Source organism: Fukomys damarensis, unplaced genomic scaffold, assembly GCF_012274545.1.
Source record: "Fukomys damarensis isolate Sample0158 unplaced genomic scaffold, DMR_v1.0_HiC HiC_scaffold_38, whole genome shotgun sequence".
Lineage (NCBI taxonomy): Eukaryota > Metazoa > Chordata > Mammalia > Rodentia > Bathyergidae > Fukomys > Fukomys damarensis.
The window spans coordinates 29,589,337-29,610,815 of record NW_022900950.1 but is presented as its reverse complement, the minus strand read 5'-3'; the positions used below and the strand labels follow the sequence as shown (position 1 = coordinate 29,610,815).

Below are 21,479 nucleotides of genomic sequence, written 5' to 3'. Positions count from 1 at the left end.
GATCAGGGTATTAGCCATATTCATTATCACAAATACTTACAATGGACCTTTGACTTACAAACGCATTTGCAAGGGCTGGTTATAAGTCAAGAAGGTCAATGGAAGACTCAGGCTCCTCTACACAGCCTTCAAAGTCTCTCTCCTGTACACAGGCAGATCTCAGTGTCCTCACAGAAAACTGCTCCAGGGTTTCTCAATTAAGACCACACAGGAAAGTATGTTGTAAAGTTCTTTCCAGACCTCTTTAAGGGTTAAACCTCTATCTGAGACCATCTGGAAGCACAATTGGCTGGCATTTGGGTCATAACTCAAGACTTGTTTGTAAGTTAAAACTAAAATTCCGGTCATAACCCGAGTTGTTTGTCTGTCAGGCCAGTTATAACTCGAGGGTCCAGCATGATTTGTGTTGAGGCCATTCAAAAGTTTTCTTCCAGTCACTTTGAAATATACAACTAATCATTGCTAAACATAGTTAAGTACTTGCTATAGAAAGACAGAAATTATTCCTCCTATCCAACTGCACTTCTACACACTGACCATCCACTCCCTTTCCTTCTCCTTCCCCTACTCTACCCAGGCTCTGGCAACTGCTATTCTGCTCTCTACTTCTATCAGATCAATTTGGATATCATATTTTTATGCCTTCATAAGTATCTACTGAATTGTTATTTTGCTCCTTTGTGTTGTTAATGCAATAATCCTTGAGTTCTTCTTTTCTTTTATCAATTCATCACAATCCAATGCATTAGCAAGTGCTACTTTTTAAAAATATCTTCAAAAAATACTTCCAGAATTTATCAACAACTCGTTAACTTCTCCTTCAATATTCCAGGCTAAAACACCATCATCTTTCACTTGCAATAATTGCCACTGATCTTAAACAAATTCCCTGATTCCACACCGACTGCTCACAACCACCCATCTTCTTAGTAAAGCACGAGGCAAGTCCATGAAAAACATTCAGGACTTGACACTCTGAGAGACAAATACAAAGCATGTGCTACATCCTTCGCACCTTGGAAATGATCAAAACACCTAACATAGGGGACAGATAAAATAAAGGTGAAATATCTATGAAACTTAATATTCTTTAATCCTGAACAATTTTTTTAAAGAAGTACACTTTAAGGAGTGGAAAATGTTTCTGATAACATTTTTAGGGAAAAGAGAGTACAAAACTATTCTATAATGCATCAACTTTTTTAAAAAAGTACACATATGTACACACAGCAAAGGCTTAATGTGTCTTAGTAGTAAAATTATATGAAAATACAAAATTTCTTTCTTTTCCTTCTGTATTTTCCACAAACACATATAAGTGTGTGGGTGTATGTGCATAACAACAATAATATACCCTTGAAATCAGGAGATTCTCACTAGCTTTGAGCTATACTAGGTGCCAAGGGAGACAACATGAAATGCTGGATTATAAATTTGTTCTAATAAAGGTCAAACCACAATTTTTACAAAAAAAACTTTAAAATAAAGCAGTGAGATATTTTTTATTGTTTTGCCAAGGCTTAAAAAGAAATAATAGCTTAAAAATATCCATACTGGAAAGGGAAGCAATTCCAAAGAAAACTCACTTTAGTCCAAGCTGTAGTCTCCAAACCAGCTTTCAGACAAACTGTAACCACAACATACTGTGAAAAGAAAGAGGAGTTTGGAAAAAAAGATATCATCCTTAGTGCATTCATTTCACTTTGCAAAAGCCCTGGGTCTCTTCTTCTAAGCTGGCTCCTTCATGGCCACTCTGCTTTCAAAGAAGTAGCAAAAATGATCAAGACTTAATAGATACACAGATCAATAACCCAACCTGAGTGTAAATGCGATGTATTGAAAACATAAACTAAAAAAGCAAGCAAACAAACAAAAAAACCCATATGAAAACAGTGTCATTTCTGTAGCTACTTTTCTCAGGCTTATTTTTAGGGAATGAACAGGTAGGTTTTTCTCTAGAAAAGCCCATTCTTGGTCAATTTTGGAGAAACCACTTTCCTAAGTGCTCTTCACTTTTACCAGTGGATAGAAGTGGTCATTTTAAGAATGAGGAAATCTGCTAGCCAGCTGTCCACTAAAGTGGACTGTGCATAATCTCTGATAAACAATGATGGGAGCATTGTACACCCACTCTGAACTTTAAAGAATTTATAACATGCAAAGATTTAAAATAATTATAATGAGAAAGACCTTACATAGAAGTATTGGAAAAGTATAACCCTCACATCTGTCACTTAACAACGGCTCAACACAAAGAGATAAACTTACCGTGTAAACAATATTTCCAACAAATAAATAGTCTGTAGCATGACCACTGGACAAGGGAGCATCTGAAAAACAAAGAGATTACTATTAACTTCCAAGGGGCTGAGATACCAATCGCTTCTATTCAGAGTACAAAAGTGGAACCTTGGAAACATCTGTCAAAATGGGAAGCATTTCAAAATTCCATCTTGTGTGATTCTAAAGATTCTTTCTCTTTGTAACTCTGCATTTTTTCATTTTACATTCTCTGGCAGGGTTGTGGGGGAGAAAGGAACACTTCTCCATTGTTAGTGGGAATGCAGACTAGTGCAATCAATGTGGGAATCAATATGGAGATACCTCAAACAACTAGGATTAGAGGTCCCATTTGACCCGGCTATCCCTCTGCTGGGTATCTTCCCAAAAGAATTAAAATAATCATACCACAGTGATATATGCTCACCCATGTTTATAGTGGTACAGTTTGCAATAGCTAAATCTTGGAGACAGCCAATTGCCCAGCAATTGGAGACTGGTTAAAGAAGATGTGGGTTTAAAAAAATGGAGTACTAGTCAGCCATAAGGAATGAGAATAGAGACATTTATAGCTAAATGGATGCACATTGAGGTCATACTCTTTTTTTTTTTTTTTGGTACGGGGGGATTGAACTTGGGGCCTTCTGCTTGCAAGGCAGGCAGTGGAACCACTGAGCTAAATCCCCAGCCCTGAGGTCATACTCTTAAGTGAAATAAATAGGACACATTTGTAAATACCGAAGAGTTTCTCTAGTGTGACAAACTAAAAGTGTAAATAAGGATCAAAATGTAATTGATAATGTGAAATAGGAAGAAAAGGTCTAAAGGGATATGGGAAGTGGGAGGGATAGGGAAAGGAAAGAAAGGAAAAATATGAGAAAAGGGAACAATGGAAAAAAAGCCTATGTAGATAGGGAGGGGTGGAGGAGTTGAAGGGAGGGCAGGGGAATGGGAAAAAAATAAGAACCAAAATACATCATGTAAAGGTACAAGTTCCCAATGATGAGTGTAACTTTATTGTATACTTAAAATGTAACAATAAACTTAATAAAAAAGGCAGAAATAAGAACATATTAATCTGCTTTAATTAAGTGCTTTAATCAAGTATTCATATTTAATTTTTGCTAAACTGCAATCATGCATCAATCAAAGAAAATAGCTACATGAACTCAAACTCAATTTATAATGATTGAACTGTATTTTGGGGGGCATTTACTATTCCTATTCACTATTCTTATTTTCAGCTACATGAACTTTTGGGGTCTACATACAGGGAGAATACAGGGAATACAGTGAGAGATGTTTAGAAACATAACTGGGACATCGAAGCTTCAGTAGCCATGTTTTTTCTTTCTTTACTAAGATGGCTGTTATAAGGTATATAATATCTACTAAAGCAGAACTCAACCAGAAATGTCTAATTCATTCAGCTATACCTGTTCTGAGAAGTCTGGATCTTATCCTGAGAGGTGAAAGCCTATCTGAGAATCAGAAAGGGTTTCCTTGGGTGACACTGCCAACCTCCTTTTAGTCTCCTTTCGAATACAGATCAGTGGCTCACAGCCTGGGTATAAAGATGATTCCTTGATACTTATGATTATAGATTCTGGGAGGCACAGTAAGTAAGTATAAAAAAGATGGCCACTAAACAAACTGTTTTGGCTGGAAAGGGAAGAGAGTCATGAGGCAATTGACAACAACAAGTTCCAGCTTGTCTCTGAGGTACCAAAGAAACAGCAAGTACTAAACAAAGTACAAGTACCAGGACAGAATTTTCCTGGAAAAGTGGATCAACTATCAAATTTAATTATCAAAGCAGTGGAGTACCAAGGTATGATTATATTGGGATTTTTGTGTTTGACTTTTCAATCCAGTAGCTGCTATCCACATATATCTGGGCTTATTGATTTGCTCATCTAGTTGTTGAAGAATTCCAACATGTGTTAAATAATCAAGAGCTGTTAATTTTTCCTAAAACAGTGTAAGTGAACTTATACATAGAATATGGTCATTGTGGGTCCCTGGGTGTAGTACTGGGGCTCATTATTTTCTGTGATATAAATCTGTGAATAAATGAAGAATAAATGGCAAAATGGCATCAGGGCTGCCCTAAACTGAGACATTTCTATAGGGTCATGTAAGTGTTACACCAAAAGAAAAAGAGAAATATGAAAAGGGAAAAAGAGAGATATGACCATGGATTTAAGAAGGACTGATCTCAAAGCTTAGGGGAGAAATGATGAAATGATATGAGAATTAGGTCAACTGCAGTAAAAGAGAAAGAAGAGGAAAAACAAAAGGCTAAATTAATCTCAAGAAGATAACAAACTCATGTACAAGTTGAACATCCCTAATCTAAAAATACAAAATCTAAAATGCTCCAAACACTAAATGGAACATTTCAATTTTGGATTGCATATGTTCAACTAGCAAAGTTTCCAAATTACAAAAAAACTCCAAAATCTGAAACACTTCTGGCCCCAAGCATTTTGGATATGGGATACTCAACTTGTAATAGTAAATAGCTATTCAAAGCTGTTGAGATTTGCTTTTTAGTAGCTGGCCCTCAGTTTGTTTTAACAGTAAATGCAACACTTTTAAAGACATCCTCAAGAAAGAAACATTTGAGGTCAGACAGGACCATTTCTTTGATTTTAACAGATTACAGTTTTGAAGGGATTAATGCTACCTTTTTATGTACTCAACCAAGATTTCCTAAAAGTCAACTATGAGCAAGGTGTTATTATAGGATCTGAGGAGAGAAGTTGTCTATCTTCATGAAATTTGCATTATAGTGAGGGAAACAGGACACAAAAACACAAACAAATTGATATACAATACAATATCAAGTGTGATAAGTGCTATGAAGAAATGGAAGGCAGACTAATAGAATATAGAGTGAAAGAGGCTATTGTTTTATATAGGGAGCTGAGATCTAAGTAAGTCTGAGTGGTGTGAAGAAGTGAGTTAAATAACTATCAAGAGCATGAATGATCCAGGCAGAGAGAAGGAAAGCTGCTAAGTGTCAGGATATAGACAGAACTTGATGCACTCAAAGATCATCACGAAGGCAGTCTGGCTGGAGATAGTAAGGAAAGGAAGAGTACTCAGACAATGAGGAGGGGTAAATTTACAGTTGTGTTAATTGTGACTGGAAGCCACAGTAGGATTATAGGCTGGGAATGAAATGGTTCAAGATAAACTCTTATAAGAATAGTGCAGTTTTTATGGGAGAATAGATTATAGGGTCTGGAGCAGAGGTCATTGAGTGCCATGAATGGAATAATCACAAATGCAATGCCAGCTTGGAACTGATGGTAGTAATCCATCAAAGGGACTGATAATGGTGGTCTTGGAGCTTTATAGTCTGGGGTGGTTGCCCAAGGTGAATTTAAAGTGATACCTCAGCTCCTGAATTTAATTAATTCCACAATTTCAGAAAAGATGAGCCACATTCATGTTCACATGAGAAAGATGACTGTGTTCATGTTTATCATCTGGTGCAGAGTTTGAAAACAAAAACAAAATTTTGTCAAATAGTTCTGTTTTCTCAAACATTTTTGTGAACCAAGGCATCATTACATTGTTTATATTTAATTATTTAAAATAAAATATAATGCATATCAGCTTTTGACAGGAGCTGGGGAAGGAGGGCGAATGAAGAATTACTGCTTAATGAGTAGAGTTTCAGTTTGAGATATGAAAAACTTGGCAGTGATGTTATACTTGGCGGTGATGTTGATGTCATCAATGTAACTAATGTCTCTGAAGCGTACATGTAAAACAGTAAAAATGGCAAAGTTTGTTTTATGCATATTACCATAATAGAAAATTAACAAAAGTGGATCACAGAACCAAAACTATACAACTCTTAGGATAAAACATAGCAGTAAACCTTTCTGGCTTTGATTTAGCAATGCTTTCCAAGACTAAAAGCACAGTTGATAAAAGAATAAGACTTCATCAAAATTAGAAACTTTTGCGCTTCAAATGACACCTTCAAGAAGATGAAGGATGGGCAAAATATTTACAAAATATATATTTGATAAGGAACTTATTATATCCAGGATAAAGAACTCTTAAGACCATAAAAACCTACTCAAATTAAAAATGAGGAAAGTATCTGAATAAACAATTTTGAAAGGAAGATATACACATAATCAGTAAGTGCATGAACAGAAGCTAAACATCACTAAGCACCAAGGGAATACAAATTCAAAAGTACAATGAGTTGATGAAGATGTGGAAAACTGAAACTTCCATACATTGATGATAGGAAAGTAAAAGTTTGTAGACAAGCAGATACTTTGGAAAATTACCATTTATTTCTGCAAAAGAGTATGCATATTTATTGTGACTCGGCTATTCCCAGACCTAGGTATATACACAAGAAAAGTGAGACTAAATAAAATAGACAAAAACATGTACTCAAATGTTCATAGCAGCATTATTCATAATTACTCATGCTCTTCATAGCCTAAAATAATGAATAGCATTATTCATTGTTTACAATAGCTTATTCATAACCCAAATGTCTATCAACTGGTGAATGAGCAAATAAATATCCATCAGTTGGTGAATGGTATATAATACAATAGCAAACAGTTAAGTAATACAAAGGAATGAGGTATTGGTGCCTGCAATAACATGGAAGACTTTTGAGAACCTTATGCAAAATAAAAGAACCCAGATATAACAGAACATGTATCATAATTATTTATGTAAAATATCCAGAATTGGCAAATCTATAGAGACTGAATGCAACTCAGTGGTTGTTCAGGGACTGGGGGATGTTCAGAGGAAATGAGAAGTGATAGATTTTGGATGTGATGAAAATGTTTTAAAATTAATTATGATAAGGGCAATACAACTCTGTAAGTATATTCAAAACCATAGAATTGTACTTTAAATAGGAGAGTGATAAGGTTATATAAATTATATCTCAAAAAGATCTTATAGAGAAATTTCTGTTCTTCAGTCATACTAGCCACATTGCAAATGTTCAATAGCCACACACAGCTAGTGGCCACTAGATGGGATAGCACATGCATAAAACATTTCCATCTTCCTCGAAATTTTCCTGGACAATCCAGATCCAGAATGGTTATGTTTGAGGTTGTAAGAAGGCATGGAAAGTGGCAACTATTTTGAAGGTGAAAATGATATATATTCTGATTTAAATATGAAGTACACCCCAAAGATTCATGTACTAAAGGCTTGATCCCCAGTGCCAGAAAGTTCAGAGGTGGAAACTTAGGAAGACCTACAGAGGTCTAGATAATATTGGGCTAACCTTATTAATAGATAATTAATAACTGACCAGACACCCATCCAGGCCTCTGAGCCATGAGCAGATTGGTGAGGACTGGAGCTGCCTGAAGCCAATGGCACAGCCCCACCCCAATCAATGCCTCCCAGCCATGAGCAGATTGGTGAGGACCAGAGCCACCCAGGTGCATCCAGAACCACTCTAGCCCCATCCCTCCTCTGCTTCTGGCCTCCTGGCTGGGCCTGTACCTGGATCCACACTGAGGCACAGGGAGTCTTAAAGGTCATTGCACTGAGCTCCAGAAAATGGAGCAGACATGAAAAAAAAAGTAAGAGGGCCTTACTCCTTCTAAGTGCCCATGCTGAAGGGTAAAGTCACAATATCAAACAGTTTATTAATTATAAATATATTTTGGACTAGTCCTCAATTTTGATTTATTTCACATGGTTAAAGGTGGTAGATTACTAACTACCACAAATTATCATTTTCTAAACTGTGCTTGATTCTATTGCTTTTGCTGATTGTCTCACTTGGGCTAGTGTAATTGATGTAATCAGTTATCCTTCCTGGTATAATGAAAATTAGACTGCCCCAGAGTCATAAGAGACTCAAAACATAAAGATCAACTATATCTGGAAGACATCTCTGAGAAGCAATTATTCCATAAAGGTTCTAAATACAAGCAACAAAGATACTTATAATAAGTAATATCAAAGTATCAACACAGGAATTAAAACCAAGGATTATACCAACAACAATAATAGAAATTAAAAGACATTTAAGCAAGTCACAAACCAGTCCTCCAGCTTACCAAAGGCAAATTCTTGGGGAAACAAGGTGGAAAAGTCTTTTAGTCAACTACCTGGACAACTTGAACTGATAGCACAGGAAGTAACAAAGCAGATGAATGAGGCTTTAGAAAAATTCAAAACAGAAATAATTTCCCAGATAACTACAGAGATGATGAGCAGAATAAAAGGCATGATGAGAGTTTCTAGAACAGAAACAGATTTAAAAAATAGACAAGTTCAGGACCATGATGGAAATTGTGAATGCTCAGGATAGAAAAGAAATGGAAACCATAAACACCCAACATAGGAAAGAAATGGAATCCATGAAATTGGTTCAAACTGATATCCAAACTCTTTTGAAAGTGTACATAGTATACTGAGCCAATATGATGACAGAATATCAGATATAGAAGACAGGACAGCAGTCAGTGACCATGAAAAGAGAGATCTCTTAAAAATAGTATGGGACCATATGAAATCAATCCAACAGCTCCTATATGACACAAAGAAGAATAATATAAGATTGATAGGAGTCTATGAAAAAGCAGGACAAAGTACAAATGACATAAAAAAACCCATCCGCAATATTAATGATAGAAAACTTCTCAAACAGAGAAAAAGAACTTGACATACACATAAATGAAGCATGTAGGACTCCAGCTGGTCATGATTAAACAAACAAACAAACAAATTACACCTAAACATATAATAGTCAAGATCCTAGAAATCCAACAGAAGAACAAAATACTACAAGCAGTTAGAGAAAAGAAACAAATCACATGCAAAAGAAAACCCATCTGAATCACAGCAGATTTTTCAAAACAAACCCTGAAGTCAAGGAGATCCTGGAGTAAGGTATTTCAAGCCTTAAAAGAAAACAAACTCCAACCTACACTGATGTATCCTTCAAAACTATCTTTCAAAATTGATAGGGAAATAAGATACTTCCCTGACAAAGAACACCTGAGAAATTTCATGAATACCAAACCAGCACTCAAAACAATTTTTTAAAAAATATGCTAGAAAAAGACAATGAAGGTCACAACTCCATGACGCCCAAAAGAGCAAATCCAAACTATTTCATAAGGCAAGACAAGAAATTAAAGGGATGGAGGAAAAAGAAAAAAGAACCAACAACAGGAAAATAACATGACAATAATAAGTCATTATAGATCAGTTATAACCATCAATGTCAATGGTTTCAATCAACCAATCAAATGAAATACACTGGCAGAATGAACTAAGAAGCAAAATCCAACAATATGCTGTATACAAGAAATGAACCTAGTTCAAAAAGAAACTCAGACTGAAAGTAAAAGGATGGAAGACAGTTCTCCATGCTGCAGGAACCTAGAAAAAAGAGGAGATAGCTACCTTATTTGTAGACAAAGTAAATTTCAAACCAAACTAAGAGAATCACAGACAGCCACTATATCCTTGTAAAGAGAATAATTCAAGAGGAAGAGATGACAATCATAAATATACATATGCAACAAATACTAATGCCCCAAATTATACAAAACAAATATCAGGGGACATGAAACACTAAATAAGCACTAATACAATTATATTGCGGGACCTCAATACCACACTATCTCAAATAGACAGATCATCTAGACAAAAAAACCAACAGTGAAATACTAGAATAACAAAAATACTAGAACTGAACCAAGCTTTTGGACAAATGGACTTAATAGATGTCTACACAGTGTTCCACCCCCCAAAATCAGAATATACATTTTTTTTGGCTGAATATGGGTCATTTTACAAAATAGGCCACATACTAGTTCACAGAACAGGAATTTCATGCAAAGGAATTTAAGTTATATTATGTATATTATCAGACCATAATGCAATTAAACTGTAGATCAATAGCATAATAAACCATAAGAACTTCACAGAAACATGGAAATTGAATAACACTCTCCTGAACAACTAATGGGTCACAGAGAAACTTAGAGAAGAAGTTAGACAGTTTTTACCAAAGTCGAACAAAGAAGATATAAAAATTCTAAACACCCCAATTACAGTCAATAAAATTGAAAAATGTAATTAAAAATTTACTAACAAAGAAAAGTTTCTTTGCCAGTACCATGCTGTTTTTATCACAGTGGCTTTGTAGTACAGTTTCAAATTGTGGATTGTGATAGCCCCCACCATGTCTCTATTGTCTAGAATTGCTTTTGTTATTCTAAATTTCTCATGATTCCAAATGAATTTTTGAATTGTTTTCTTTAATTCTATAAAATAAACTGTTGGGATTTCAATTGGAATTGCATTGAATCTGTATAGCAGTTTTGGAAGTATAGCCATTTTCATTATATTGACTAATCCTACCTAGGAACAAGGGATGTTTTTCCATTTTCTTATACCCTCTTCAATCTCTTTTTTAAGAGTGCTGTAGTTTTCAGTGTAGAGGTCTTCTATCTCCTTCATTAGGTTGATTCATAGATATTTCATTTTTTGGGATGTGATTGTGAAAGGGATTGTTTCCCCGATTTCACTCTCAGTGAAATTTTTGTGTACAAGAAAGTTATTGATTTTTGAGTGTTTACCTTGTGTCCAGCTACTCTACTGAATCTGTCAATCAAGTCTAGAAGTCTTTTGACAGAGTTTTTTGTGCCTTCTATGTAGAGTATCATATCTTCAGCAAATAATGACAGTTTCACTTCTTCCTTTCCTATCTTTATTGCTTTTATTTCTTTCTCTTGTCTAATTACTGTGGCTAATATTTCCAAAGCTATATTGAACAGGAGTGGTGACAGTGGACATCCTTGTCTTGTTCCTGATATTAGTGTGAAGGTTTTCAGTTTTTGACCATTTGGTATGATGTTGGCTGTTGGCTTTTCATAGATAGCCTTTATCAAGTTGAGATAAAGACCATCTATTTCAATTTTCTGTAGGGGTTGTATCATGAATGGTTGTAGAATTTTATTGAATACTTTTTTTGCATCTATTGAGAGGATCATATGTTTTTGTTGTCCTTGACTCTCTATATAATACAGTGTATTACATTTATTGATTTATGTGTGTTGAACCATCCTTGCATCCCTGGGATAAATTCAACTTGGTCAGGGTGTATAATCTTCTTGATGACCCTCTGTATTCTGTTTGCCCATATCTTATTGAGTGTTTTTGCATCTATGTTCATTAAGGAGATTGGCCTGTAGTTCTCTTTTTCCTTTGGATCTTTCCCTGGTTTTATAATCAAAGTAATACTTGCTTCCAGGAATGAATTTGGAAGTATTGCTTCTCTTTCAATTTCATTGGAAAGTTTAAAGAGTAGTGGCAATAATTCATCTCTAAATGTCTTGTAGAATTCAGCAATGAAGCCATCACGACCTGGAATTTTCTTTGTGGTAAATTTTTAATTACATTTTCAATTTTACTCATTGTAATTGGGGTGTTTAAAATTTTTTTGTATCTTCTTTGTTCAACTTTGGTAATTCATATGTATCTAGAAATCTGTCCATTTCTTCTACATTCTGCATTTTATTGAGTACATATTCTTGAAGTAAGTATTAATGATCCTCTGAATTTCTGCTGAATCTGTTGTGACTTCACCATTTTCATTCCTAATTGCATGAATTTGGCCTTTTCTCCCCCCCCTTTTTTTTATAAGATTGGTTAGTGGTTTATTGATTTTATTTATTCTTTTGAAAAACCAACTCTTTGATTTATTGATTTTTTTGTATCATTCTCTTAGCCTCTATTGTATTGATTTTGGCTCTGATCTTGATAATTTTCTCCCTTGTATGAGCTTTGGGTTGCTCTTGCTTTTCTTTTTCTAGGAGCATAAGATTCATCATTAGGTTGTTTATTTGAGCTTGCTTTCCTAGTGTGGGCATTCACAGCTATGAATTTGCTATGTAAAACTGCTTTCATTGTGTTCCATAGATTCCTGTATGTTGTACTGGCATTGTCATTAAATTGTAAAAACTGTGTAACTTCTTCTTTAATTTCCTCTGTGACCCACTGGTTGTTCAGGAGAGTTCCATGTGTTTGTGAGTTCTTATGGTTTCTTATGCTATTGATCTGAAATTTAATTGAACTGTGGTCTGATAATATACACAGGATAACTTCAATTCCTTTGCATTTACCTAAACATGTTCTGTGTGCTAGTATGGGCCTATTTTGAAAAAATGATCCATGTGCAGCCAAAAAACTTTTTGATTTTGTGGGGTGGAACACTGTGTAGACATCTATTAAGCCCATTTGTTCAAACAAAAGCTTGGTTCAGTTCTAATATTTTGTTGTTGATTTTTTGTCTAGATGATCTGTTTATTTGAAACAGTGGGGTATTGAGGTCCCACACCATAACTGTATTAGTGCTTATTTGGTATTTCATGTCACTTAATATTTGTTTTATATAAATGGGGGCATTTATATTTGGTGCATATATATTTATGATTGTCATTTCTTCCTCTTGGATTGTTCCCTTTACAAGGATGTAGAGACCTTCTTTAACTCTCTTAATTAGTTTTTTTTTTCAGCTTTAATTGAGGTTATTGGTACATTTTAGGGATACAGTACAGTTACATTCATTGTTGGGATCTTGTACCTCTACATGACAAGTCTTGATTCTCATTTTTTCCCCTTACCTCTGTCCTCCCTTCACCCCCTCCTCCCCTCCCCATCTACAAACACTTTATTTTCATCTTTTCATTCTCTCACATTTTTTTCTTTAATTAGTTCTGATTTGAAATTTACTTTTTTTGCAAATAAGACAGCTACTCCTGCTTCTTTTTCCAGGTTCCTGTCATGTGGAGAACTGTCTTCCATCCTTTTACTTTCAGTCTATGAGTATCTTTTTCAAGTAGGTGCATTTCTTGTATACAGCATATTGTTGGATTTTGCTTCTTAATCCATTCTGCCAGTGTATTTCATTTGATTGGTGAATTGAGGCCATTGATGTTGATAGTTATAACTGATATTTATTTACTTATCGTTGTCATATTATTTCCCTGTTGCTGGTTCTTTTAAAAATGTTTCTCCCTCTCTCTTTAAATTCTTGCCTTGCCTTATGAAGTAATTTGGATTTGCTCTTTTGGGCCTCATGGAGTTGTGACCTTCATTGTCTTTTTCTAGGATATTTAAAAAAAATTGTTCAGAGTAGTGGTTTGGTATTCATGAAGTTTCTCAGGTGTTCTTTGTCAGGGAAGTATCTTATTTCCCCATCAATTTTGAAAGATAGTTTTGAAGGATACATCAGTGTAGGTTGGAGTTTGTTTTCTTTTAAGGCTTGAAATACCTCACTCCAGGCTTTGACTTGAAGGTTTGTGTTGAAAAGTGAGTTGTGATTCAGATGGGTTTTCTTTTGCATGTGATTTGTTTCTTTTCTCTAACTGCTTGTAGTATTTTGTACTTCTGTTGGGTTTCTGTGATCTCGATTATTATATGTCTAGGTGTAGATTTTATTTTATTGTAACTAGTTCTAGTCCTACATGCTTCACTTATGTGTATGTCAAGTTCTTTTTCTCTGTTTGGGAAGTTTTCTATCATTAATTCTGTGAAGAGTTTTTTATGTCATTTGTACTTTCTCCTGCTTTTTTTTTTGGACTCCTCTTAATCTTGTATGATTCTTCTTTGTGTTGTCTAGGAGTTGTTGGAGTAATTTCTCATGGTTCCTTACTATTTTAAAAAAGATCTCTCTTTTCAAGGTCACTTACCACTATCCTATATATCTTCTATATCTGATTCTGTCTTCAGATTGGGTTAGTCTGCTGTGCATACTTTTAATAACGTTTTTAATCTCCTGGATATCAGCTTAAATCTGTTTCATGGTTTCCATTTCTTTCCTATACTGAGCATTCATGGCTTCTATCATGAACCTGATTCTATTTTTTTTAATCTGTTTATGTTCTAGAGTTTATAATCACATCTTTTATGTGGGAAATTATTTCTGTTTTGAATATTTCTAGAGCCTTATCCATCTGTTCTTTTACTTCCTGTGCTGTCGGTTATGATTGTCCATGTGGTTGATTACCAGACTTTTCCAACCCATTTTCACCAGAATTTGCCTTTGGTAAGCTAGAAGACTGGTTTGTGTCTTGCTTAAATGTCTTTTCATTTCTATTATTGCTGTTGGTATAGGGTCTGGTTTAATTCCTGGATTGATAGTTAGATATTACTTATTTTAAGTATCTTTATTGCTAGTATTTATAAACCTTAAGGAATGATTGCTTCTTGGACATGTGTTCCAGATATAACTGGTCTTTAGGATTTGAGAGTCTAATAACTCTGGGGTAATCTTAATTTCATTATAACAGGAAAGATAATTGATTAGATCAATCACAACACTAACTGGGTGGGGGAGGGCTCATGCTGATGGCTTCACACATTCCTTTTCTTTTTTTCTTCCGTACAGGGGATCTAACTCGGGACTTTGTGCTTATGAAGCAGGTGCAGTGCCATTGCACCAAATTCCTGGCCCAAGCTTCATGCATTCTTTAGAACAAAGCAGCATAGGATGATAGAGATGGATTTTTGAGGATTGTGGGAGCGGTGAGAGGGTAAAGAACATGTTAGGCAAGAGAGAAATCAACCTGTATAGATGCAGGAAGGTGGAGTCTGGGCTGAATGTTATGATCTTCACATGTCAGATGAGGAAAGTAGTACAACAAAGAGAAATGAAATAAAATGTCCAAGATCTCATGATTTGATAAGAAATCAAAAATATCTAACATAGTTTGCTTTCATTAACTAAATTAGCAAAATGAATCCCAAGAAATAAAAGAGGACTTCTTCAAGGGGGAAGGTAATTAAACAAAGAAGTGTTCACTTGAAATACCAACACCTAGCCAGGCACGGTGGCACATCACTTTATGCCCTGCTATTTAGGAAGGGGAGGGAAGATTCCTTAAGCCCAGGAGTTCAAGATTATCATGAGCAACACAGTGAGAGGACATTAGAGAGTAAGATAAAAGGAGGAATGGAAGAGAGGGAGGGAGACAGGGAAGAAGACAGACAGGCAAGGGCCAGCAAGCCAGCCTAACACCGGATGTGAAGATTTCTAGGAGAGAACTGAAGTAGACAGAGGGTTAGATTCAGATGCTATAAATTTTGCATCCAATAAGGAATAACAGGATAACAATTCAGAGGAGCAGCAAAACTCCCTGAGACTTGACTTTTACTGAGTCAGTGAGGGGCATTCCTTTAGTCCAGAGTTTCTCAACTTTGGCAATAATGTCATTTTAACTTGATCAGTTGTTGCAAGTTGTATGCTTCAATGGAGTCCAGCATGGCACCCAACACAGGCACACAACATGAAATCACATTCAACCTCTCCTATGCACCCTTCCCCTCCAACCATCAGAAAACATTCCACCAGTCTCTCTGCATTTGTCTGCCAGCTAATTCTCTAGGTATTTGTGTGTGTGTGTGTGTGTGTGTGTGCACGCGTGTGTGTGTGCTCTATATTTTGTAGGCTGTCTGGCAGCATCTGTAGTCTCTATCTGCTAGATGCCAATAGTTTCATCCCCAGACCAAAAATGTTTCCAGACATTGCCAAGTGTCCCCTTGAGGTAGAATTATCCCCTATGGAGAGCCACTACATTAGAAGAAAGAAAAAGGCAGAGGTAGAATAAGTACAGAGAGTTCACACTGAAACAAGAGTGTGGAAAATCTCTCCAGGCGGGTGAAGGATGAGTGCGCTGGCATAATCAGCCCAGTGACCAGGAGTGAGACTGAGTGATGCTTTGACACAACACAAAGTGAAGCAATTCATGAAGCCAGTGGCCTTCCCAAGGGGGCTCACCTGATTTCCTTGGGATGAATGCAGGCCACATCTCCATGAAGGGGGGCATTGGAAACCACTGAACAGGTGCTGCCAATGTGGCATGAGAAGAAATTAGATATGACAAACTAAGGGAGAGTTTTCCAGCACAGCTTCTGGAATTTCACATTGCTTTCATGTCTAACTTGTGAGTGAAAGCTACTGCAACCAATATAACGTTTACACTTAATGTAATAAACTTTTAGTGAAGATAGGATAAACCTGATATTTTAGCTCATCATTGTGGTGGAATATCTTAACACGGCATTTTAGTTTTCAGCTTAGCAAAGAGTATCTCATTGCCCAGACAAAACTAATGCCATCTGGAAATAATTTATTCTCTTAGAGGAGAAACTCACAAAGAACTTGAGATTCAAGGACTCACACAGAACCTCTGAAAGACAACATCTTAAAAACAAACTACATTCATCAGCCTGCACTGCTGTATGGGAAATCCCCACAGGATGGATGGCTGTTGTACAGGCAGACACCATGGGTTTCATGCCACATTAGAACCCTGATAGTCAGCTACCCATAAAGAAGACAGGAGGTCCCAGGAAAGTTTTGGTAATTTAACACACTTATGAGGCACGGCTTGCTAATACTTCAAGGCTGGAAAAGCACAATTCGATGGTCCAGTCTACTCCTGATGCAGGTTCTTGACAAAATATTTCTTCCCATTTTGCTCAGTCATATCACTGCTCTGATTCTCCCACTCCTATTAAAAAATAGCTTTGCTACCAGTTTGCTGTCTTCATTTTAGTCAGATATTTAAAATCTTCAGTGAATTTTTTGAAATGAGTGAAAAAAACTCCCAAACACATGATCACTGAGTTTCCCAAGGCAGTGTTTGCAACATCATTTATCCACCATTTGTGTCAACCACAGTAAGATCATTCTTTAAAACAAAGTAGCATGGAGTGGTACAGATGGATATTCTGGAGCATGGAAGTAGTAGGTAAAGAACATTTCAGGCAAAAGAGAAATCAGCCAGCTAGCAGAGGTAGGGAGCTGGACTCAGGGCTGAATGGTGAGTGATAAGTGGGGGTAGCGAAGAACAGCAAGGTCAGCAGTGGTCAAGCCACATGAAGCTCTGAAAAGGTCCTTACGAAAAAGATCCTTCAAAAGTTCACATGGAGAGACATGATACCACACAACCTTTGTTTTCCTGTCCTAACCAGCAGAGCTGAGCTCTTTCTAACAGAAACCCATCATTAGCACATAAAGGCTTGAAAGAGCAGGAGGAAAGGTGAGAAGAATTAGCCTGCCCACTACACCAGAATAGCTGGCATTTAACTGAACCATCCTCGGATCAGTGAGCCTTGTGCAAATCCAGGGTCAGAATGACCCATGCCTGAGGACTGAGCAGAGAGAGATGGACATTCATTACCTGTCCCAAAAGTCCATAGGATGATTTCCACAGGGTAAAAAAAAAGAGAGAGAGAGAGAGAGAGAGAGAGAGAAGGTCCAATTCCCCATCTGCCTCATTTGATAAAACACTGAATTACATTTAGAATGATCTATGCTTATATGTGACATAAAATCTATTACAATGGTGCTTCTTACACACATGCAAAGCATGAGAAAAATAAAGAGGTGCACTCTCTGGGACAGCAGGACATTCCTTAAGGACAATACAGTCTTGTAACTTCAAGATGCACTGACCCTGTTCTTCCTGACTTACATTATTTGGAATTTTTGGTTGGATCCATGAACCGACATGATGTAGGATTAGACAAATGAAGTCTGGAAACACAGTCACTAAAAGAGACTGTTGTGAACAATTGGGAGAAAAACCACAGGGGCCCTCCACATTAATAGTAACAGCCCCAAAAATGTTGCATGCACAAACCTCTTTGAAAATATTTGTGGGAAAAGCCACAATTTGTAAGAATAGTATGTCTTGCTTTCTAAACAGACAGAATGATCAAGGAACTTATTTCAGAATATTCCAAAGAGTTAGGCTGATGACATTTCATAAAGATGCAATTTCAATTAAATGCTCATTAAAAACATTACATCATTACCCAGCAAAACCACAAAATATATTCAGGAATGGCTCTGACAAAAGGCAAAATGAGAAGACAAAATGCACATATATTGTATGGTAAGAAAACCAGGATCTAAAAATCATAAAAACAGATGGAGGAATTTATATGTATATTTTTCGATGGAGGAGGAATCATAGAACAGCTGAAATGACAACTGCAGGCATCTCCCTGCCACAGAATGCAGTAGGGAGAATTCAGGAGGACATGGCACAATCCCTTGACATCAAAGCTTTTGTCAAGATGTTTTGGTTGGAGAGCAGATGCGAAGTTCATGACTCCAGTCACTCACTCTTTTGCTTCAGCAGCACCACTTAGCAATGCAATTTCAGAGCAGCCCAAATTCCAAAATATTAACCTGGCCCCATTCTCTGACTCCCTTTATTGGCCTCTCAAAGACTTCCAAGGCTCAGAGGAGACACAGCACGGGCTAGCTACCCCCAGATATATGTCAAGGGTGAAGATGTGTCTAAGCTTCGGAGAACTCATTTACAAATAAATGTTTGGAACCTAACCTGCTTACCTGGCTGTACTATAACTGACACTGTTCTGATCCAATACTATTTGTTCATGAAGAGAACATTTATTTTTTCTTTTTTTCATAAAGAGTGGTATAAAGTCTTGGAAAATATAAAATGTAGGGTTTATACAAGTGTTAGCAATTATAATTACATTTATATCCAGATCTGGGATAAGTTGCTGGTTATATAAGTCTTTTGCTGTATTTTGTCTTCTCTATTGCCACTTCAGCTAGATGAAAAGACATGATACTCAAATTTCAATCTTTTACTTTTTTTTACTAAAAATAGATTTGGAAAAATAAATAAAAATGGGGGAAAGTAAATTTGATTGCCAATGCCAAACAGTCCCCTAGTGAGGACATAAATATATTTCTTACTCCTGAGTTCACAACTAAATGGCATTACCTGGCCTCCTACACCTGGGTGAGGCCTTGTGACTGGTTCTTAATGGTCAAACATGGGCAAAGGTGATGCATCCCTTGCTACCTGAGACAAACAGGTAAGAGCATATAACCCTTCTCCTGATTGTCCTCCCTGTGCTGAGACTGAGAGTGAACTCAGGGGCCAAGCACTAACTATGGCCCCATGGCATAACACTGGACCAGGTATGGCAAAACAGGCACAAATGGAAATTGCAGTCATGAAGTCTCTCTGTTTTTTTGTTTTGTTTTGTTTTGTTTTTTGAGACTCAGCCTCCTGAGAGCTGGGATTACAGGTATGCACCACCACGCCCGGCTATGAAGTCTCTCTGTATCGGGGAACGAAACAGTCCATCTTACATACATTTCTTTGGCATTGTCAGAGAAATTTCAGACCTCTGTACACAGGAGTGGCTCTGAAAAGACATCCTTTTGTAAAAAGAAATTTACACTTATTTACATTAGTAAAGAGTAGACATAAGCAGATCCTTTTCTGATAACCTCCATCTGCCTAGGAATTGGACCAGAGTCCAGACAAGGAGACCATAGAGGCTGTTACCTGGGAGACCTTACCTACACTACAATTCAACGTTGCAGGCTATGTACATCCCTTCTCCATACTTCCATGTCCAGCACCACCTATCTTCCCCTGGAAGCTCAAGCCCCTACCCCTTTCTTAAACTCTACATGAGGATGGGCCTCAGGTTCGGCCCTGGGGTTTCACAGAGAATGTATGTGGCTTCCATAATTAGGCATTCAATTAAATGAGCATGTTCTTTCTCCTGTAGTCAATTTGACAGATTGGGATTATCCATTTTTCAGAAGTAAAAGAGTGAGTCTTCAACTTCCTTGTGACTAAAAACAAGAGGCCCAAAGTGCCATACAGGGCTATTCAAGAATGCTCTATGGTCAGTGTGGTCAGGAGGTAGGAGAAGGAGATGATGGAGCATGGACCAGAGACTTTACTGCAGTTCTTGAAGGAAACAATGGAGAAGGAAGGGTAGGCATGCTGAACACGGTGAGGACTGAGTAGCTAGAATAATTTTTTTGCAGGCCTTGGGATATATGGTGGTTCCTAGTTATCAGGTGTGCTGGGCCTGGTGTGACTGGGGTAGGAGAAACATTGGTTTGGTATGTGAGAGTTTGATGTAGAGGTGCCTGGAGGTTGGTTTATATACCAAAGGCATGCTTTCAGGGGCGTCACTTGTCATATTTAAGAAATAGATGGCCCAGAGTGGGGCAGTTTCTCCTGGATCAAGTTCCCAAATGTGAGTGCACCAGAGCATACATGAAAAAAAGAAAAAAAAAAAGGAAGGAAGGAAGGGAAGGAGGGAAAAAGAAAAATATAGTTAATACACCCATGATCAACACTGGATGATGACATGGATGAGAAGGTGAATCTCTGCAAAGCCACACTCCTGAGCCCGGGGTGTGGTTGCAGCAGCTGTCCCCACCTCAGGTAGCGCAGCGCATTCAACTGCCTGCTAATCATGAGTGAAGTGTGGAAATCCTGGTTCATGCTTCTTACAACATTATACCACAACAAGTTGTTTAAAATGCATGTAATAGAGCATTTATTAAAAGATATGTTAAATCATAAGAAAAAATAGGTGTCCAGGCAATACAGGGATAAAATAATGTAGTCTTGAAATGCTACCAAAGGTGATAATATAAATATGCACATCTATAAATAAGTAGACTATTAGTATGAATCCCTATACAAACATCATATATTATATTTCCCCATTAATTTGTAATGACCTCGAAGACATAGCTGTTTATATATTTTTTCCATCTCCTTTGGTTCCTAACAGTAAGCAGTAAGGTTTTTTAGTATATTTCATTTATTTAACTAAATACAAGATGTGATTTAAACAAAACAATAATTGAAAATTGATATTTCTATAAAGCTTCGTATATTTTCAATTTTTAAAATATTAAACATTTTAATGGTGCTTTTACTACTTCCATATGTATTCTATTTTTTTTTCAGATTTCCAATGCCATGTTGTTGTTTCATGAAAAATTATTAAAAATAATTCTCAAATTTTTTGTTATTTTTCTATAGTTATAAAATGGATGACTGTGAGAATTTATTTGGAATTAAGAATGCATCTCAAAACAATGAATGTGATGTTTATAATGGAAAAAATAAAATACCTAGAATAAACAGAAAATTATTTTAAAAACATAAGAAATTTCACTGCAAAAAAAAAAAAAATCTTCCAACGATTTTCTGTGTGGGGCAGAATTTCATGGAAAAGTTATCTCTATCTAAAGTGAGGGTTTTCTGATAGCAGTTTATTACTATGTTTAAAACAAACCCAAAACATAAAAAATTCTTACATTTGAATATAGAAACTTGGAGATATATATA

The 21,479-nt window shown here is 36.4% G+C and overlaps 1 protein-coding gene across 4 annotated transcripts in view; it reads right to left on the bottom strand.

The window, feature by feature from the left end:
• The window catches only part of LOC104862098 (phospholipid-transporting ATPase IB), a 642,570-nt gene that overhangs the window by 138,569 nt on the left and 482,522 nt on the right, over nucleotides 1-21,479 (bottom strand). For all 4 annotated transcript variants that reach the window (XM_010623803.3, XM_010623807.3, XM_010623808.2 and 1 more), the window contains exons 31-32: nucleotides 2,269-2,330; nucleotides 1,587-1,643 (exon numbers count right to left, since the gene is read on the bottom strand). In XM_010623803.3, the coding sequence (XP_010622105.1) occupies nucleotides 1,587-1,643; nucleotides 2,269-2,330 (119 nt within the window). The remainder of the gene's footprint in view (nucleotides 1-1,586; nucleotides 1,644-2,268; nucleotides 2,331-21,479) is intronic.